Genomic DNA, 19195 nt, shown 5'->3' with positions numbered 1-19195 from the left:
GTGATCATCGTGTTCTCCCCGCCTGGGTTAAGTTGCAGTGCCGGTAAGGACTCGGCATTGGTCGTTTGCTTTTTGATGGAGGCCAGTGTTTCCCTGCCCTGCTCCTGGAGGAGCCCCACCCCTCATTTTAGGGGGATCCCCCTGCTATAACACTCCACTTTTAACCTCACAAAGTGCTTGTTAATTACCTGGTGAGTTGAGTTAGGTGTGCACCGAGAGCAGGGAAGCACATTTGTTTCCGGAGTGCAGGGTTAATCCAGAAGCAGGAGTGGGAAACCCAGGTCATGACTTAAGGCAAGGTTATTTATATAGCACCTTTCATACACAACAGCAATTCAAAGTGCTTCACATAAGTATAGAAAAAGCTTAGTTTAGCTCTGGGTTTCTGGTCCTGTGCTTCTCCAGTCTGTCGTGTCCTGTACCCATGCATAACACATTTCAGTGTTCTCCCTTCATATATTACATAAACAGAACAATAATGGAACTCATTATTTTAAGTGAGCCTGAACGCGTATGTTTTTAAATTAAAACAATAAACAATTTGTTCAGTGTAAAATGCCTCAACACAGGCAGGGCTTGTACAGCTAGCTGAATCAGGCATAGGGCAGGACACCCTGAAGTGTGAGCTGCAAGGAGCTTGAGACCCAAAATGGAAAGTGCTTATGTATAGCTGATGTATAGTACATTCTTGTCTTGCTTCATTGAAAAGTAAAATGTTTTGTGCTCCCATAATACACAATGTTCATATACACAATAATCCATAAAATCTATTCCAGTATATAATTTTAATCGTAAATGTGAATTGAGAACTATGTGTCAGGTGGTGATAGTGGATTTTTGTTTATTACTAGTGGGTGGTCATGGTCATTAATAATGCAGATTTTGTGCTGTTGTAGGTTTCTTAGGTAATAAGTACAAACTAAAATAAAAAAAAAAGAAGCAGAGACCCACCTAAAATGAGAATGGCTTTAACTGTATGACTTGCTTGACAGCTGGATTTTATTTTTGTTGTTACATTGTTTTTGCACATGCCTGCATGACACAGTTGGATTCTGCTTGCTTCATCGGCATTAGCTGTCAGCGTAATATACATAGATACTGATATTGTCTGGCTGAAAGTTGGCTCAAAGGTTAAAGTAATTGCTCCTAAGCATATAATGTCCAGTCCAGTAAAATACTTTTGTCAAGAGCTGTTCCATGACCATCAAGAACTTTTGGTTGTACTTTAGGACATTGGGTTTGGTTGTGTTGTAGGATGTTGGCTTTGGTTACTCTGTGGCATGTTATCTGGAGAAGTCTGGTGAGAGGAGTTACATCACACTTGCACCATGAGCCAGAACCAGTGAAAACCACTGCAGTGCTACAGCATTCTGCCTAGTAAATTTTGTTTTGTGAAATTATTTTTCCTGTATGGTGCATTGTGTATTGCATCCTGTCTTCTGGAGCATTGAGGTTTTTTTCTCCATTAGCTCCTCTGAATTTTCTTCTTTCTCCACTTCTGTGGTCTGCTTCTCATCTATAGCTCCTAATGTTCTACAGCAGAACCTGTAAGAGCGCTAAATTAGATTCAGTTAGTTTAATATTTTAAATGTTGTTTGAAGCATGTAAAATATTCATGTTAGACGAGACTTGTATTGAAATTTTTCCTGCTGGTTTTGTGGACTGCTTAAAGTGATCTGAGCCTGATTTTATCCTGATTGTTACTGCATTTTGGAATGCAGTTCAAATCACGTGAGGTAATAAAAATAATGTTTATGAGTTTCAGTGTGTGTGTGTGTGTGTGTGTGTGTGTGTGTGTGTAGTCTAACAGAACTGTGCACTTTGTTTGGGTAATATCGGACTCCTCAATCTTTTTTTTTTAAATGGACAATATGATAGTCAGTACGTATTGTCCAGAACACTCATCAAAGTACACAAACATTATGAGAGCTAGATAGCTCATAAGGATAAATCTGGTAGTGGTGCACTTGCAGTAAATACAGTGCATCCAGTAAGTATTCACAATGCTTCACTTTTTCCACATTTTGTTGTTACAGCCTTATCCAAAATAGATTAAATTATTTTTTTCCCCTCAAAATTCTACACACAATACCCCATAATTACAAAGTGAAAAATTTGTTTGGAATTTTTGCAAATGTATTTAAAAAAATAAATAAATAAAATAATAATAAAAATAATAAAAATATATATATATATATATAAATAAAAAAGTATTCACAGCCTTTGCTCAATACTTTCCTGAGGCACCTTTGGCAACAATTACAGCCTCAAGTCTTTTTCAGTATGATGCTACAAGCTTGGCACACCTATTTTTGGGCAGTTTCTCCCATTCTTCTTTGCAGAACCTCTCAAGCTCCATCACGTTGGATGGGGAGCGTTGGGGCACAGCCATTTTCAGAGCTCTCCAGAGATGTTCAATCAGGTTCAAGTCTGGACTCTGGCTGGGCCACTCAAGAACATTCACAGAGTTGTCCCGAAGCGACTCCTTTGTTATCCTAGCTGTGTGCTTAGGGTCGTTGTTCTGTTGGAAGATGAACCTTCGCCCCAGTCTGAGGTCCAGAGTGCTCTGGAGCAGGTTTTCTTCAAGGATGTCTCTGTACATTGCTGCATTCATCTTTCCTTTGATCTTGACTAGTCTCCCAGTTCCTGCTGCCAAAAAACAACCCCACAACATGATGCTGCCACTACCATGCTTCACTGTAGGGATGGTATTGGCCAGGTGAGGAGCGGTGCCTGGTTTCCCCCAGACGTGACGCTTGGCATTCAAGCCAAAAAGAGTTCAATCTTTGTTTCATCAGACCAGAGAATTTTGTTTCTCATGGTCTGAGAGTCCTTCAAGTGCCTTTTGGTAAACTCCAAGCGAGCTGTCTTGTGCCTTTTACAGAGGAGTGGCTTCCATCTGGCCACTCTACCATACAGGCCTAATTGGTGAAGTGCTGCAGAAATGGTTGTCCTTCTGGAAGGTTCTCCTCTCTCCAAAGAACACTGGCGCTCTGTCAGTGACCCTTGGGTTCTTCATCACCTCCATGACTAAGGCCCTTCTACCCCAATCACTCAGATTGGCTGGGCGGCCAGCTCTAGGAAGAGTCCTGGTGGTTCCAAACTTCTTCCATTTATGGATGTTGGACGCCACTGTGATCATTGGGACCTTCAATGCTGCAGAAAGTTTTCTGTACACTTCCCCCAATCTGTGCCTCGATACAATCCTGTCTTGAAGGTCTACAGACAGTTCCTTGGACTTCATGGCTTAGTTTGTGCTCTGACATGTACTGCCAACTATGGGAACTTATATAGACAGGTGTGTGCCTTTCCAAATCATGTCCAATCAACTGGATTTACCACAGGTGGACTCCAATCAAGTTGTCGAAACAACTGAAGGATGATAAGTGGAAACAGGATGCACCTGAGCTCAATTTTGAATGTCATGGCAAAGGCTGTGAATACTTTGTATGTGTACATGTGGTTTTTTGGGTTTTTTATTTGTAATAAATTTGCAAAAAATTCCAAATAAACTTTTTTCACTTTCTCATTATGGGGTACTGTGTAGAATTCTGAGGGGGAAAATGGATTTAATCAATTTTGGAATAAGGCTGAAACATAACTAAATGTGGAAAAAGTGAAGCGCTGTGAATACTTTCCGGATGCACTGTAGATTGTCAAAATTGATTACTATGCTGTGTTCTTACAAGTCCCTAGATCACTTAAAAGACCAGCATTGTCATGTTTAATCCATTAAACATGGATTAAAATATTAAATACAATTAATCACTCATTAAATATTTTTCTAATGGCCAACAGTGTATTTGTTCTTAGTGATTTCAGATCTCAGATTTCAGTGTCTCAAAATGAGGCTAAAATGAGGTTAACATCCATGCTGTTTGTAACTATGGAGCTTAACCTCATATACGGTTATGTGCAAAATAATAGCAGTCTAACATCACTAATGTATTTAATTACTGATTTTGGCAGAAAAGATGATACAACATGGAGGAAAAATTCATGACCAGGTGTAGCTGAGTAATGGGCAACCAACAGAATCAACAGTCATGACATGCACGCTGCTAATTGGGTGTAATTGACTCATTTAATGAAAGGGGAGTGTTCAAATTAATAGCAGTGTGGAGTTCAAATAGTGAGGTCATTCATTCTATGAAGAAACAGGTGTCAATTATGGCCCTTATTTAAAGAAGAAGGGCAGCAAATGTTGTACCTGCTGGTTTTAGCCCTTGCTCAGTGAGTAAAATGGGTCGTTCCAGATATTGTACTGAAGGAGAAAGAATTTTTGATCAAGAAATTGAATGGAGAGGGGAAAACATATAAAGAAGTGCAGAAAATAATTGGCTGCTCAGCTAAAATGATCTCAAATGCTTTAAAATGGCAAACAAAACCCGAAACACGTGGTAGGAAAAGAAATACTACCATCCGCATAGATCATAGAATATCAAGAATGGCAAAGAAGCGTCCAATGATCAGCTCCTGAGAAATCAAAGAAGATCTTCAGTTACCTGTGAGTACTGCAACAATCAGAAGGCGCCTATGTGAAGCCAAACTATTTGCAAAAAAACCTCGTAAAGTACCATTGCTGTAAAAAAGACATGTTGAAAAGGTTACAGTTTGCCAAAGAACACATTGAGAAGTGGCACAACATTCTATGGACAGATGAGAGCAAGATTGCTCTTACTGGGTCTAAAGGCCACAGACAGTTTGTGAGACGACCCATAAACACTGAATTCAAGCCACAGTAACCTGTGAAGACTATAAAACATGGCGGTGCAAGGATAATGGTTTGGGGACATTTCTCATACTTTGGAGTCAGACCCACCATGGACCAGTCTGAATATATCAAACTACTGGAAGAAGTCATGTTGCCTTATGCTGAAGAAGAAATGCTCTTGAAATGGGTGTTTCAGCAGGACAACGACCCCAAACACACCAGCAAGTGGGCAACAACCTGATTCCAGTCTAACAAGGTTGATGTTATGAAGTAGCCAGCCCAAGCCCCAGACCTCAATCCGACTGAGAATTTGTGGAGTGAACTCAAAAATGCTGTTTTTTGATGCAAAACCCAAGAATGCAGAAGAACTGTGGATTTAGTCCAGTCAGCTTGGGCTGGAATATCTGTTCGCAGGTGTCAGATGTTGTTGACTCCATGCCACACAGATGTAAAGCAGTTATCAGAAATAAAGCTTATACAACTAAATATTAGTTCAGTGATCAACAGAAAAGCTAAATCTGTAAACAACTTTGTTTATACTGTAAATTATTTGAGTTTGTAAATGAAAATGAAGACACTATTTTTTTTTGAACAGCCCATTATTCTTTTTTCTTCATTTTCAGTTTAAAATTAATTTATATTTCATTCATGTTTTCATTTGGAATTGAATGTGCAGTGCTCCCAGTGCCTTTGTGTATATGGAAATAGATGCTATTATGAGGCTTGATCTTTTTCTCAGTTGTTTTAAACACATTGCTGTTTTTTGCACATAACTGTATCTTACAGTATGCTGTGAGAATTTAAATGATTCTGAGAGTTTCAATGAGGTGCTGAACATTACTGCCACCTACTTCCAACCCAAAGGAAAGGATGTCCCTTTTCCTAGAAGCTGTCCCCATGCTCCTCACAGAACTGTGTTTGTACACTATCTGGTTGCCGGCATGTTTGTCATGTTTAACATCTCAGCAGCCCTGCATTGATCTGCATTTGTTTGCAGTGGATGAGATCAAAGCCTTAAAAAGTCATTTCAGTTGTAGAATTAAAGGTAAATGGACACTTTTCTAAAACAGCAAGAACATAAAACACATTAGACTCATAAACTTAGACTTTTAACTTTCATTAATATTTGTGCAGTCTACATACTTAAATGACACTTACACACTTGGTGTGCACATGTTCCATTTCCCAAATAGGACCACGCACAGTGTGTTTCTTATGCATGTGTTGTGCGCTTAGGCTAAGACCACTTTCGATCTGTATCAAAGAACTGTGTAACCCACAGTTTGCAAGCATTTATTGTTGGTTTTACAGAGGGAAACATACTGCTAAAGAAATTTTAGTGAAAGATGCTTGGATAGACACACATGCTGTAAATCCTTATTTCATTTACATCATAGCATCGTGATGGTACTGTTAATTGTAATATAGCAAGTAGTTTTATTGTAGCATTAGTTCATGTATGAAGGCAAGCCCACATCTTTGCACAGGCAATACTGTGTCTGAAATTGCTATAGCATGCAATTATGATAATTATAGTACATATAAACGGATACTTTTTATATTATAGTACATTTAACAGACACTTTTGTCAATAGTGCTTAGTTGTCTCCATGGAGAGAATCCTTATTCTAGTGAACTAGGCCTGAATCTAAAGATCTCATTAATCTAGGACATTGTCAAAGGGAAATCACACAGGGGAACACAGTATTTGTTAAAATACTGTGTTCTCCAATCAGCCATAACACTAAAACCATTCCCCTTCTGCCTCCAGAACAGTGTGTGTGTGTGTGTGTGTGTGTGTGTGTGAATTAAAAGAAAAGGAACCCTGGAACTTTAAATCATAACATTCATTCAGTGAGGTTCTAAACAGACTACTGACTACTTTTTCATATATAAACTGGCCCCTTGACTGATTTAGAAGCACACCCAAGCTTGTACATCTGATGACGGACCGCTGTCTAAAATGTTATTTCTCTGTAAACTGTATACTTTCCTACAATTACTGTGTGTGTGTGTGTGTGTGTGTGTGTGTGTGTGTGTGTATGTGTGTGTGTGTGTGTGAATTAAAAGAAAAGGAACCCTGGAACTTTAAATCATAACATTCATTCAGTGAGGTTCTAAACAGACTACTGACTACTTTTTCATATATAAACTGGCCCCTTTTACTGATTTAGAAGCACACCCAAGCTTGTACATCTGATGATGGACCGCTGTCTAAAATGTTATTTCTCTGTAAACTGTATACTTTCCTACAATTACTGTGTGTGTGTGTGTGTGTGTGTGTGTGTGTACACACACACACAGACACACACATACAGAAATATATGTATGTACAAAAGTAAGTGAAGTATTGGTGATTACATTTGAAGACAGCAAGAGACTAAGAGCTGTATGGACTGTTGGAGGGAGTTCATTCTACCATATTGGTGCTAGTGTAGAAAAGAGTCTTGGCATGTCCCTGCTATCTCTTGAGAGACCGTGATTCAAGAAATGCTACATTTGAGGCATGACGGGTGAGAGACATGGTACAGGATGAGACAAGTGTTTTCAGGTAGGAGGAAACATGTCCATTTTAGGCTTTGTAGGCGAGTGTCAAGATTTTAAGACTGATGTGGGCGACAACAGGAAGCCAGTGATGGGAATGAAGGAGTAGGATGATATTTGGGAACTTGAGAAGATTAAATATGAGTTGTGCAGCGGCACGGGCCTGGTGGTGTGGGCAGGGAGGCTTGCCAAGAGTGAATTGCAGTCGTCCAGTCTTGAGATAACAAGGGACTGGCCAAGCTACTGAGTGGCGTCTCTGGACACAAATGGCTGAATTCTTCAGAGAAACCTACATGTCTAGGTCATGTAAGTATTAATGGCAGAAAATGATAGCTGGTTGTACAAGATTATTATTTATTTGCGTTGTGGTTATTGCAATAAATCTCATATTTTCTTATTATTTTAATAGAATTGGGTATCAAAAGTTCCTTTTGTTATTTAATCTTTGCCATTTACACAAGTCAAACAGGGACCACTTCCACGTTGGTGATTAGTGGTTCCGGATCATAGGACTGAAGCCGATATTACACCGCTGCCAGGGGCTGTGCCATTGGTTAATGTTTACCTGTGTGGGCAATGTAAGTTTCACATTTGGAGTGGGAAGGGCAAATGAATGAGTGAGAAAGCTTTACAATATATCGTGTCCTTGAGCTTAGCTGGGCTATTGTCTGGACCTCAAAGCATTCTTAGGTGCCACCAGGGAAAAGGGAAGCCATGGCAAGTTCTTAGTAGATGTTGGGTTGATTTGAACTACACAGGTTCCTCCCCCCCTCCCCCCCCACCCATCTATGTTCTCTATCTTCTATGGCTAAGTTCTATGTTCTATGTTTTTCTGTCTCACAGGTATATGGATTAGCTGAAGGCATGTTGGAGAAACTTGAAATCAGCAATGAATGTAAGTGACTAAAATAGAAAATCTTTTATGTCCCTGATCTAATCTTCTGGAATTTTGACTTTTTTCCAGATTGCCAGAAACAGCATGTAGAAGATATGTGAGAAAGATAAGTTAATGGTTGCAGAATAGCTCAGGGCTGACCACACACTTGTGGGCTCATGTGCATGGTATCTTAATTTCTATCCTGCTATCAAAAGTAGTTGGGAAAGCCTGTTTCTTTTTGTCCTTTCAGCTTCTAAGGAGCCAGACTGTGATATTTACATGCGCTTTATGAAGTCCCACAAGTGCTATGACCTCATTCCCACCAGTTCAAAGCTGGTGGTCTTCGATACTACACTACAGGTAGGAAATTGTGTCATTTCCTGATACCAATTCTGCACGTAGGACATAACCCTAACAGTATAAAGTATTTAATTTAAATCAGTCTTCCCAGTTTTAACAAATTCAGGAGTGGTTATTATGTTATTCATGCAGTTCCGTTGCTTTGCTATTTTTCCCCATAACTGAAACCTGTTTCACATAGCAGGAAATGAAGATGAGATTCTGTGTTTCTCTGAAGAAACTGTTTAGCAATAGTAAACAATAGTTAAGCAACAGTTCAACTGTAATCACGTGCAATATGTGCAGGGTTTGAGGCTGTTGCCACTCTCCTCTTCAGCCTCCTGGCCTGACACTCTCAGTATGGACCATCCAGAAGTGCACGTGTCATGCTGCTGTTTTGAGTTACGCCTTCGTCTCTCCTCGTTTATACTGAATGACAGTGTTTGGGAGCCTCTGGACATTTTGGGTTTGAGATAGCCAAGGAAAGCTGTATGGCCTTCGTGGATTTGATACTCAGCATGTTGTAGCCACACTGTGACATTTTGCTAAAAGCATATACACTGATTTACCAAAGACAAAATAGCAGGAATAGAGAATATAACTGTTAGGAATCCATGAGTATCCATTGGTGAGAGACCTCACTGTGGGCGTGAACTGGGAGACAAAGTGCCATTCTGAGGTAATGTGTGAGGTAACTCTCCTTCTCTATACTGCAGGTAAAGAAAGCTTTCTTTGCGCTGGTTGCTAATGGAGTAAGAGCTGCCCCACTGTGGGAGACCAATACGCAGAGCTTTGTGGGTAAGAACATTTAGCACACGCTCACATCTTTGTTTTTAATACTTTGTCAAGACATATGGTCACATATGTATTGTTTACATATGTAACTTAGGCCTACCTAATAACAATTAGCATAATTCTTTTCACACTCAGTCATAAATAAATGTTCTTGCCATTTTTTGTATAATCCATCCATCTTTTTTCTTTGTCTTTCCTGTATAGTCATGATCTTTTTCTGAAAGTGTAACATACACTTTGTATTTCCTCTGGCCATTGCCATTGCCAGTGTAGTTAGCCTTTGATATTGCAGAATAAAGTATATAATCCTTGTTTAGCCATGCAATTTCAATTTTTACCCAGTGCTCACTGTAGACTTTCTTTCAAACTCTATAACACCACGTTATTCACAACACTGCCAGTAAGCCAGTTAATTTCAAGCTGCTCACTGAAGGCTTTAGTCCTAATCAGCAACTGATCTAATTAAATGTAAACTGATACTGATTTGAAATGTTTGGTTTTAGGAATGCTGACCATAACAGACTTCATCATAATATTACACAGATACTACAAGTCACCTTTAGTAGGTGTTTTAAATCATTTTTCCCAAACATGAATTCATACATAATTCATAGTATTTTGTTTTATTTGATTATAACTTCTGTTTTGGCAGGTACAAATATATGAGCTGGAAGAACATAAAATTGAGACATGGAGAGGTAACTGTTAACTTTTGAAAAGTAATATTCAAATATAATTCAATTTTAATGAGCCAGTTTCACAGACCCAGACTAAGCTTAAGACTAAACTAAAAAGAGTTCCCAATAGTAATTCTCCACTGGCACTGCAGCGTAGTCTAGAAGTAGTCTTAATTTGCAAAAATGGACCAATTATTAGTTTGCTTGTAAACTAGACATTAATTTTTTTTCTTTATTTTTCCAAAAGAACTCTGTTTACAGGAAACATGCAGGCCCTTGGTTAACATATCTCCTGATGCAAGGTGAGACTTTTACATTTGTTGTGGTCACTCACTGCAGGGGGCAGGCATTAACAAGGCTTGAACTGTAACAGTTCTATAATTCTGAGAATTGTGTGCGTATATGTTTGTTTGCATTTCCAGCATATTTGATGCTGTGTACTCCCTCATCAAAAATAAGATTCACCGGTTACCAGTGATTGATCCAGTCACAGGCAACGCTCTCTACATCCTCACACATAAAAGGATCCTCAAATTTCTTCAGCTCTTTGTGGGTATAGGCAAACATATGCCACTAATCTGCAGCTCATTGTATAAATCCATATTCGCATAGTGTATGTGGAGGATAAATGTAATATTCATGACTAATGCTACAGATCGGTTCATATTAGCAGAATGCTGATTGGAATGAATGTTGTCTGAGAGTGATTCTCAGAGAGAGCGTTTGTCGTGTGTGCTGGCTGTCAGGTGTGCGAGATGCCCAAGCCAGCCTTCATGAGGCAGACCCTGGAGGAGTTAGGGATTGGCACCTACTGCAACATCGCCTTCATCCGGCCCCACACGGCCATCATCAAGGCCCTGAACATGTTCGTGGAGAGGAGGGTGTCTGCGCTTCCCGTGGTGGACGGCATGGGTAGAAACAGGCTTAACCTCCACCTTTGTCCACTCTTTATCAGTTGAGCCCATGTCATGTTGTTAAGGGCGATTCATGAGAGAAGATCTATGACCTTATTTGTGAACCTTAATCTTGAATGGGAATGTGAGAGAGAGGATGTTTAGTTATGTGCAAAATAATAGCAGTCTAACTTCACTAATGTATTTAATTACTGATTTTGGCAGAAAAGATAATACAACATGGGGAAAAAATTCATGACCAGGTGTAGCCGAGTAATGGGCAACCAACAGAATCAACAGTCATGACATGCACGCTGCTAATTGGGTGTAATTGACTCATTTAATGAAAGGGGAGTGTTCAAATTAATAGCAGTGTGGAGTTCAAATAGTGAGGTCATTCATTCTATGAAGAAACAGGTGTCAATTATGGCCCTTATTTAAAGAAGAAGGGCAGCAAATGTTGTACCTGCTGGTTTTAGCTCTTTCTCAGTGAGTAACATAGGTTGTTCCAGAGAAAGAATTTTGATCAAGAAATTGAATGGAGAGGGGAAAACATATAAAGAAGTGCAGAAAATAATTGGCTGCTCAGCTAAAATGATCTCAAATGCTTTAAAATGGCAAACAAAACCCGAAACACGTGGTAGGAAAAGAAATACTACCATCCGCGTAGATCATAGAATAACAAGAATGGCAAAGAAGCGTCCAGTGATCAGCTCCTGGGAAATCAAAGAAGATCTTCAGTTACCTGTGAGTACTGCAACAATCAGAAGACGCCTATGTGAAGCCAAACTATTTGCAAAAAAACCTCGTAAAGTACCATTGCTGTAAAAAAGACATGTTGAAAAGGTTACAGTTTGCCAAAGAACACATTGAGAAGTGGCACAACATTCTATGGACAGATGAGAGCAAGATTGCTCTTACTGGGTCTAAAGGCCACAGACAGTTTGTGAGACGACCCATAAACACTGAATTCAAGCCACAGTAACCTGTGAAGACTATAAAACATGGCGGTGCAAGGATAATGGTTTGGGGACATTTCTCATACTTTGGAGTCAGACCCACCACGGACCAGTCTGAATATATCAAAAATACTGGAAGAGGTCATGTTGCCTTATGCTGAAGAAGAAATGCTCTTGAAATGGGTGTTTCAGCAGGACAACGACCCCAAACACACCAGCAAGCGAAAAACATCCAGATTCCAGACTAACAAGGTTGATGTTATGAAGTGGCCAGTCCAATCCCCAGACCTCAAGCCAATTGAGAATTTGTGGAGTGACATCAAAAATGCTGTTTTTGATGCAAAACCCAAGAATACAGAAGAATTGTGGATTTAGTCCAGTCAGCTTGGGCTGGAATATCTGTTCGCAGGTGTCAGATGTTGTTGACTCCATGCCACACAGATGTAAAGCAGTTATCAGAAATAAAGGTTATACAACTAAATATTAGTTCAGTAATCAACAGAAAAGCTAAATCTGTAAACAACTTTGTTTATACTGTAAATTATTTGAGTTTGTAAATGAAAATGAAGACACTATTTTTTTTTGAACAGCCCATTATTCTTTTTTCTTCATTTTCAGTTTAAAATTAATTTATATTTCATTCATGTTTTCATTTGGAATTGAATGTGCAGTGCTCCCAGTGCCTTTGTGTATATGGAAATAGCTATTATGAGGATTGATCTTTTTCTCAGTTGTTTTAAACACTGCTATTATTTTGCATATAACTGTAATTTTAGGTTGGTTTTCATAGTTCTGATGGGGCAAAATGGAGAAATACAGAAAAAGTTTTCATTGAGTTTATTTGTGCATAAACACACGTTTGTCAGCTGAAGTTGTTGAGATGAGATTCATTGCCATTATGCAGCCAGTGACATCCTCAGTGTTCTTGTCTAAGCCTCAGCTGAAGGCAGACACTGTAAGAGCAGAACACCTGCTACTTATGGTCAATAAAATCAAACCAACAAGCCAGTAATGCCTCCCAGCAATCTTTCATCTCGAGGAAATGTTTTACAGAGAATAGAATATGATCCATATGTAAACATCTCATAGCTAATTTTAGCCTCGAGCACTACTGGACATAGGAGAGTTGACTTATCCACTCTTAAAGTTAGTTGGTTGGAGTTCTTCAACAGAATGAGGCTTTTATGGGTCAGAATTTGTTGTTTTAAAGATGCTCTTCCACCATGGGGATGAACAATTTTAGAAAGTTCTCATACTGCCACTGATTTGACTGTTTTTATTTCACACAGGAAAGGTTGTGGACATTTACTCCAAATTTGATGTCATAGTAAGTCTTTTTTTTTCTTTTATGTTTTTATTATAGTAAAATTCTTTATAGTGTAGAAGCCGCTATTATTTTTTTCCTTAGAGGGGTTTAGAGAAAAAACATTAGATGCAATGAAAACTATTTAAACATTTAAAACTAAAAATATGCATTGAAATCACAACTTTTTACAAAAGCGATTTCCAGAGAGCATGTTGCACCCATTTACACCATTTAAAAGAAATTAAAAAAAAGAAAGGTTGGGCAACTGAACCAGGGAGTTATTACTGAGTACCAGTTCAGAATTACACTTTTTAGGAGTTTGGTTTGTCTTGGCTTTTTGTTTTCCATAACAGGAGAAAAGGCACTATTAAACAGAATGGGCCAATTTAAATTATATATCTATATGTTTTGGTCCCTTGCCTTTGAAAAGCATTATCAGTTATTCATGTTACTAGCAATCATCAAGGTAGATAGTATGTCTAAATTATTACAGTAAGAATTTTTGCCACAATTGCTCAGCTCTGCAGTGTTGTATGTGTGTATGGAGTGGCACAGCCTATAGTGTTACTCTGTGTTCATTACTGTTGTGGGTGTGTGTAGAACCTGGCTGCCGAGAAGACCTACAACAACCTGGACGTGACAGTGACCCAGGCACTGAAGCACCGTTCAGAGTACTTTGAGGGTGTGATGAAATGCAAGCGGCACGAGACCCTGGAGACTATCGTAGACCGAATCGTTAAAGCTGAGGTGAGCCTGAGTGGACTGATGTGAGACTGATCTCTCTTTACACTCACACACCATGCAAACCCCCACATTGTCTGTTATGGTTCTGTTCATTTGTACATTTGGGAGTATCTGCTGAAAGCCATTTCAGAAGCTTCACTCAAAGCTGCTGGTTCTCCAGGTGCACAGGCTGGTGGTAGTGGACGATAATTCCCGCATTGAGGGCATCGTCTCGCTCTCAGACATCCTCCAGGCCTTGGTCCTCACCCCCTCAGGTACAGAAGCTCAGCATCCTTAAGTGTTTCTCCACTCTCCTTCTTCTACTGCCCAGATGCTTTAGGCAGGCTTTCCATCACAGGTACAGCTGTGGTTGCATTATACCCAGACACTGAGGGCTCAAATCGACAAAAGCGTCCTCCAGGAACCCAGCCAGTCCACACTTTTGTTCTGTTCAGCCCCAAAACAAAGCTATGAGTCAGTGCAAATAGGAACTGATTGTAAATATCCGTGCAAACAGCAGTTACAAAAAGCAATGTCATCACATTATTGACTCTTCCTAGATTTTCATGTACCATATAGACTGTAAGCATAGCCATCCATTATAATTAATCATTGCAGCCAGGTACCTGCCTGTTTCTGATAACAAGTTAGTATACTGACTGCATTGCCAAGGATATCCAAATATCCAGTTGTTTGTATGGTTATGTCAGTGTGTATTGGACAAGGTTGCACTGATTTTGTCTTGCTCATTGTTTGTAGCGTGCATTGATGTCTTTGTACTATGCGTAGTGGTTCATGTGTTAGTTACGTTCGCAACTTGCCACAGTAAAGAGAAATACTCAGTTGAATATTATAGAAGCCTATTTATTGACTCACTGTTCAAAGTTATGTGTGACAGTTAGCAAATGATTTTGGTATAAATAGAAAACCAAGCACTTCCTTGCAAATGAAAAATGAACCACAAAATGTAAACAATTTAAAAGCTATGAGTTTTGTTCCTTAAATATATGTGGACTCCTAATGGCATCAGACTTTATATTAAACAAACCAGTACAACTTTTAAACTCAGTGCAATTTATTTCATAGGGAGCAGGAAAGAAGTTAAGATGGAATGACGCATCGATGACCACTTCTGTCATGTTACAGAAATGACAAATTATCCATCTGAAGTCCTAATCAGTCCAGCTGGAGTCTTGACTTTCTCAGAAAGATAACTGGAAGCACTAAGATACTTTGGGCCTCTTTTTTAGGTGCCTTTTACAATGGCTTCATGCAACGGTCATAACGCACATTATTTTTATATAATTTATATAGTTTCTGGTGGCCCAGTGTCTGCTGCTGTACTTTATACATGCTCTGATTTATGGGCTTGTTTGCCTCGCCATGCTGCTCTTTTGATGCTGCATCTGTGACAGACATGACAGTTGCGCACTGTCGTCTTTTGTTTTTGGATGTTAATATTGTCACATAATAATGTTGTATGTATTATGCTAAATGGCACAATGATCATACTTAGCTGCTATGCTAAAATCTACAAAAGGGAAATTTGCATCTACATCACAGATTTAAACGGTCGGACTTTGCCGAATGACAGATTGACACTTAGCCCTCATTGGCCAGTTCCCTGTTTTGTTTTTTTTCCCTGTTGAAGAGGCTGGCAGAGCATGGTAGTCATTCTTGTGAACGCACCAATCATCCAATGAGCAACCAATGAATGTGCTTTTGAAAATGCAAAAAACAACAGCAACAAAAAAGCCAACTTGCTGAACACTGTAGTCCTTGCAATGTCATTGTGCACTGTTGTCAGGTGTGCCTTGTATATGTCCCAAGTTTTGGGTAAAGAATGAATGTACCAAATCTTGGAGAACACAAGACATTTTTATGTTTTTATTATTATTATTATTTTTGTTTATTCATTCAGAAGTGTGGAGCAGGACGGTAATTTGTGGGCGACAGTGTTGACTGATTTTTATGTACTTTGGCTTTGTCATTCTGTAGGTGTTTTTCTGGATCGCTTTGGGGCATGTGATCCCCATCCTATGCAAAAAGGGGGGGATGTGCGGTAAGGGGTTAGTGGCCATCAGTACGATGAGTACCTTTTTATATATACCATTAATGTTCAGGTTAAAAGTTGCAAGCCTGGAGGTCTACTACAGGAAGGTTTAATTATGTATCCTAAAATGTTAAATCATGTTCATTTAAAAAAATTTTAAATTTCTTTTTTAAATGTCATTATATTTCTTTACTGAAAGGGAAGTCTTCAATCTGGAACAAACTGTGCACCTTTATTAGCTGAACAATGATGCTAAAGTTTTCATTAAAAAAGTTGTATATGTTCTGACTTAATATACGCACAATGCATTCATAATTGTGACTTTTTTAATACATCACGTAGTTTGGAGTGTAGTAAAAATTTCTGTTAAATGTGTTTTTTTTTTTTTCATTAATGGAGACTTATTCAGAATCAGATCTAAGAGTTATAATATGTTCATTGTATTATAATTAGTGTTCTTATTATGATTATTGTTCTTATAAATGTATTTATTTAATACAGATCTGAGGCCAGGCCAGTGTGCTTAAACCACTAAGACTATGTTTTTGATGCTATAGGAATATCCACTATGCGGCGCCATAGCATTTGACATTTCTTGATTTTCATAGCTGCACGACTGTGCATAGGACCTGTGTAAATGTGATTTGAAATGCAGCTGGCCTGAACTGAGAGGTCAGGTCTGAGGCTCAGGAATACAAAACATGGGAAAACCAAACCACAACCACAACATCAAAGCCAGCTCTCATTTTACACATGTCAAAGTGTCTCAAAAAGCAGAGGTGGGGGGAGCCTGGTTTCCTTGAGCATGTTGTGTTTTATGTATGGAGAGCAAGAAAGGCCCTGGACTGCTGAAGCAGGAGTCGGGATGGCTGATTCACTCTCCTCCACGCGCCCTCTCTCACAGTTTTGTTTACAGCATCCTGCTTTTCACAGATTACACGGAGCTCCCATCAGGCCTGTCTGAAGATGTGTGCAAACAGAATATGAAAGGGAGATAGGGAGGGAGGGAGAGAGATGTGAAATTACCTTTACATTTAGCAGAACAAGGAGTTTGCTGGTGAGTTTTGGATTCGGAGAACAGGAGGAGCAAATGGAACCCTCACTGATTTCCTACTGAGTCAGTGGGCTGTGAGAGAGTACTCTACCCTATTTACATGACTATCCTCCCTGTGAAGGTGACATTTGCTGACGTTTTTGCTAATTACCAAAGAACAACATCTAACACTGACAAAACAGGCCACAACAATGTGCGACATTATGATTCTTTAATCATGTCATTGTTACAGAAGGATACTGTGGTAGCTTATTTAAGGAGTGTCATGTGCGGACTATGTACAAACAGCACTGCTGCTAAATTAAATGCACTGAACACCTTGGAAGGCTTCAGGACAGGGTATAGCAGTAAGTAGGAGATGCATTTCTACACCTTTGCTCCTGGTAATAACACTGCAATTAAAACTACACAATTAAGTGGATTTTATTTTGTCTTTTTTTTACAAAATGAGAAACTGTTCTTTCTTGTGTGTATGCATGATTTATGCCATGCTTTGACTTGTGTGCGAAATGGCAATATTGAATAATGATAACATAATGGTAATTAAAGAAACTAAAGAGAAATGATGGTTCCTCTTCCTTTTGAGGAATATGCAGGCATGGCATTGTGAGGGAAATATATGTATACAGCATGATGAGGAAAATCTTGATCATGTTTTCATTCCCATTCAGAAATAAATAGTGGTACATGGTGTAGTTACAGTAGAGTGTGAGACACTGCTTCAATCCCTTTACATGCTTCTTCCCAACGTTTTACTTCCTTTACTTATTAAAGTAAAGGAAGTAAAATTATTTACTAATTTACTTCCTTTTAACAGGGTTCAATGTAAAAATGGACACCATATCACATCACAAGCATTTTTGCTACAGTAATATGTGAAGTCATATGTCCAACAATATAAATGTTCAATAAATACCCACATAGCTATCTGGTGTCATTTTTTGATTTATGTATACATCATTAATTATTGTAAGCATTTAGGCAGTAAATTAGGATCCTAATAAATTCTATATATTTAAAGTGTGGAATTATAAACAAGAAAACTAGAAATGGAATTAAAATGAAAGTAATTTTACAATGATCTCCCGTGTTCAACTATTGGCTTTAAGGTACCTAACAATAAATAATAAAAAAATAAGGAATGATTAAATAGTTAACTATGGTATCCTAAATCTGTTGAATTTTAGTGTGGCATTATTAAAGTAGCTGTAAACAGTGGAAAGAACATACATGTATAATTTCATTATAACAACAGACACTGTACATTCTCAAAGGAAACTCAACAATGTTCTCACTGTTGTAGTTTATGGTGATAACACCAAGTTTTTTTTAAACTATAATAGATCAGAACACACGTTATGTCTGTTCATATAAAGTACTAAACAAGCTTGTGTAAAATGTCAGAAATAACATATACCAAGGAAGTTGGACAGGCTTTTATAAGACAATTAAGATTTGCACATGACTGACCTCACAATTGACCTTATTTTAGGATTTTATATTTTTTCTACTGTAAAAGCATGTCAAACATGTCCTTGCTACACTTTCCATGCAATATTTTCCATGATTGTGTGCTTTTTAAAATCTATTTTCTGCTATGGTGAAATTAATGCTTCAAGTCTGTATATTTTAGGATTTAGGGGTTGTACTGTGTCAAACTCCCACAGGCCTATGTCCACCAAACACTGTACAGGACAAATCCAGGAGAACTTTGACACACCCTGCAGAGCACAGTGGGAAAAGAGTGAAAAATGGGCAAGTTCAGAAATGAACACCTGCACATTTGTGATTAAAAACAGAACAGAAACCAGATTAATTTTGATTCAAGTTGAGATTTGATGAAATGCACCAGAAGGGGGCATCTATCACTAGTGTAGTAGGCCCTGATCTAATTCCGTTGTTAGTGTGAAGGTTGGTGGACAACACATCCTACCTTTGTCAACAGAAGGAGCAATCTCAGTCATTTTGTTTCTCTCCTAAATGTCCCACCTTTTAGCTTGGTTGGACCAGTGGTGATATTTAGGTCAGGTAAGGACCTGAATTCTTCTGAGGGTAACATTAGAAATACTGTATGTTCGACTGCATTCACATGTGATTCACGATAGGATTCTTCTGCTCTCTGCTTTTGGCACTGATACGCCACAGCGATCTAGAAACAGTAAGCCCCCCCGCCCCCCCCCCCCAAATACATTATTAATGAATATCAAGGCATAGTTGGGATCATCTAGTAGCCCTGCATATTGGGACACGCGGAACCGGGT

The 19195-nt window shown here is 38.8% G+C and overlaps 1 protein-coding gene across 4 annotated transcripts in view; it reads left to right on the top strand.

Moving 5' to 3' along the window:
* Nucleotides 1–17482, top strand: part of LOC113570062 (5'-AMP-activated protein kinase subunit gamma-2-like) — a 38205-nt gene extending 20723 nt beyond the window's left edge. For 2 of the 4 annotated variants that reach the window (XM_026998252.2, XM_026998253.2), the window contains 12 exons: nt 8102–8153; nt 8386–8495; nt 9191–9272; nt 9773–9831; nt 9922–9967; nt 10194–10248; nt 10369–10495; nt 10693–10858; nt 13088–13125; nt 13705–13851; nt 14009–14102; nt 14914–17482. In XM_026998252.2, the coding sequence (XP_026854053.2) occupies nt 8102–8153; nt 8386–8495; nt 9191–9272; nt 9773–9831; nt 9922–9967; nt 10194–10248; nt 10369–10495; nt 10693–10858; nt 13088–13125; nt 13705–13851; nt 14009–14102; nt 14914–14942 (1005 nt within the window). In that variant the 3' untranslated portion in view covers nt 14943–17482. Of the gene's footprint in view, nt 1–7465; nt 7565–7890; nt 7976–8101; nt 8154–8385; nt 8496–9190; nt 9273–9772; nt 9832–9921; nt 9968–10193; nt 10249–10368; nt 10496–10692; nt 10859–13087; nt 13126–13704; nt 13852–14008; nt 14103–14913 lie in introns of those variants that run through there. The other 2 variants (XM_026998255.2, XM_026998254.2) reach the window with 2 other exon arrangements.
* Nucleotides 17483–19195: the final 1713 nt, after the last annotated feature.

Source organism: Electrophorus electricus, chromosome 18, assembly GCF_013358815.1.
Source record: "Electrophorus electricus isolate fEleEle1 chromosome 18, fEleEle1.pri, whole genome shotgun sequence".
NCBI lineage: Eukaryota > Metazoa > Chordata > Actinopteri > Gymnotiformes > Gymnotidae > Electrophorus > Electrophorus electricus.
This window is presented reverse-complemented; position numbering and strand designations above follow the sequence as displayed.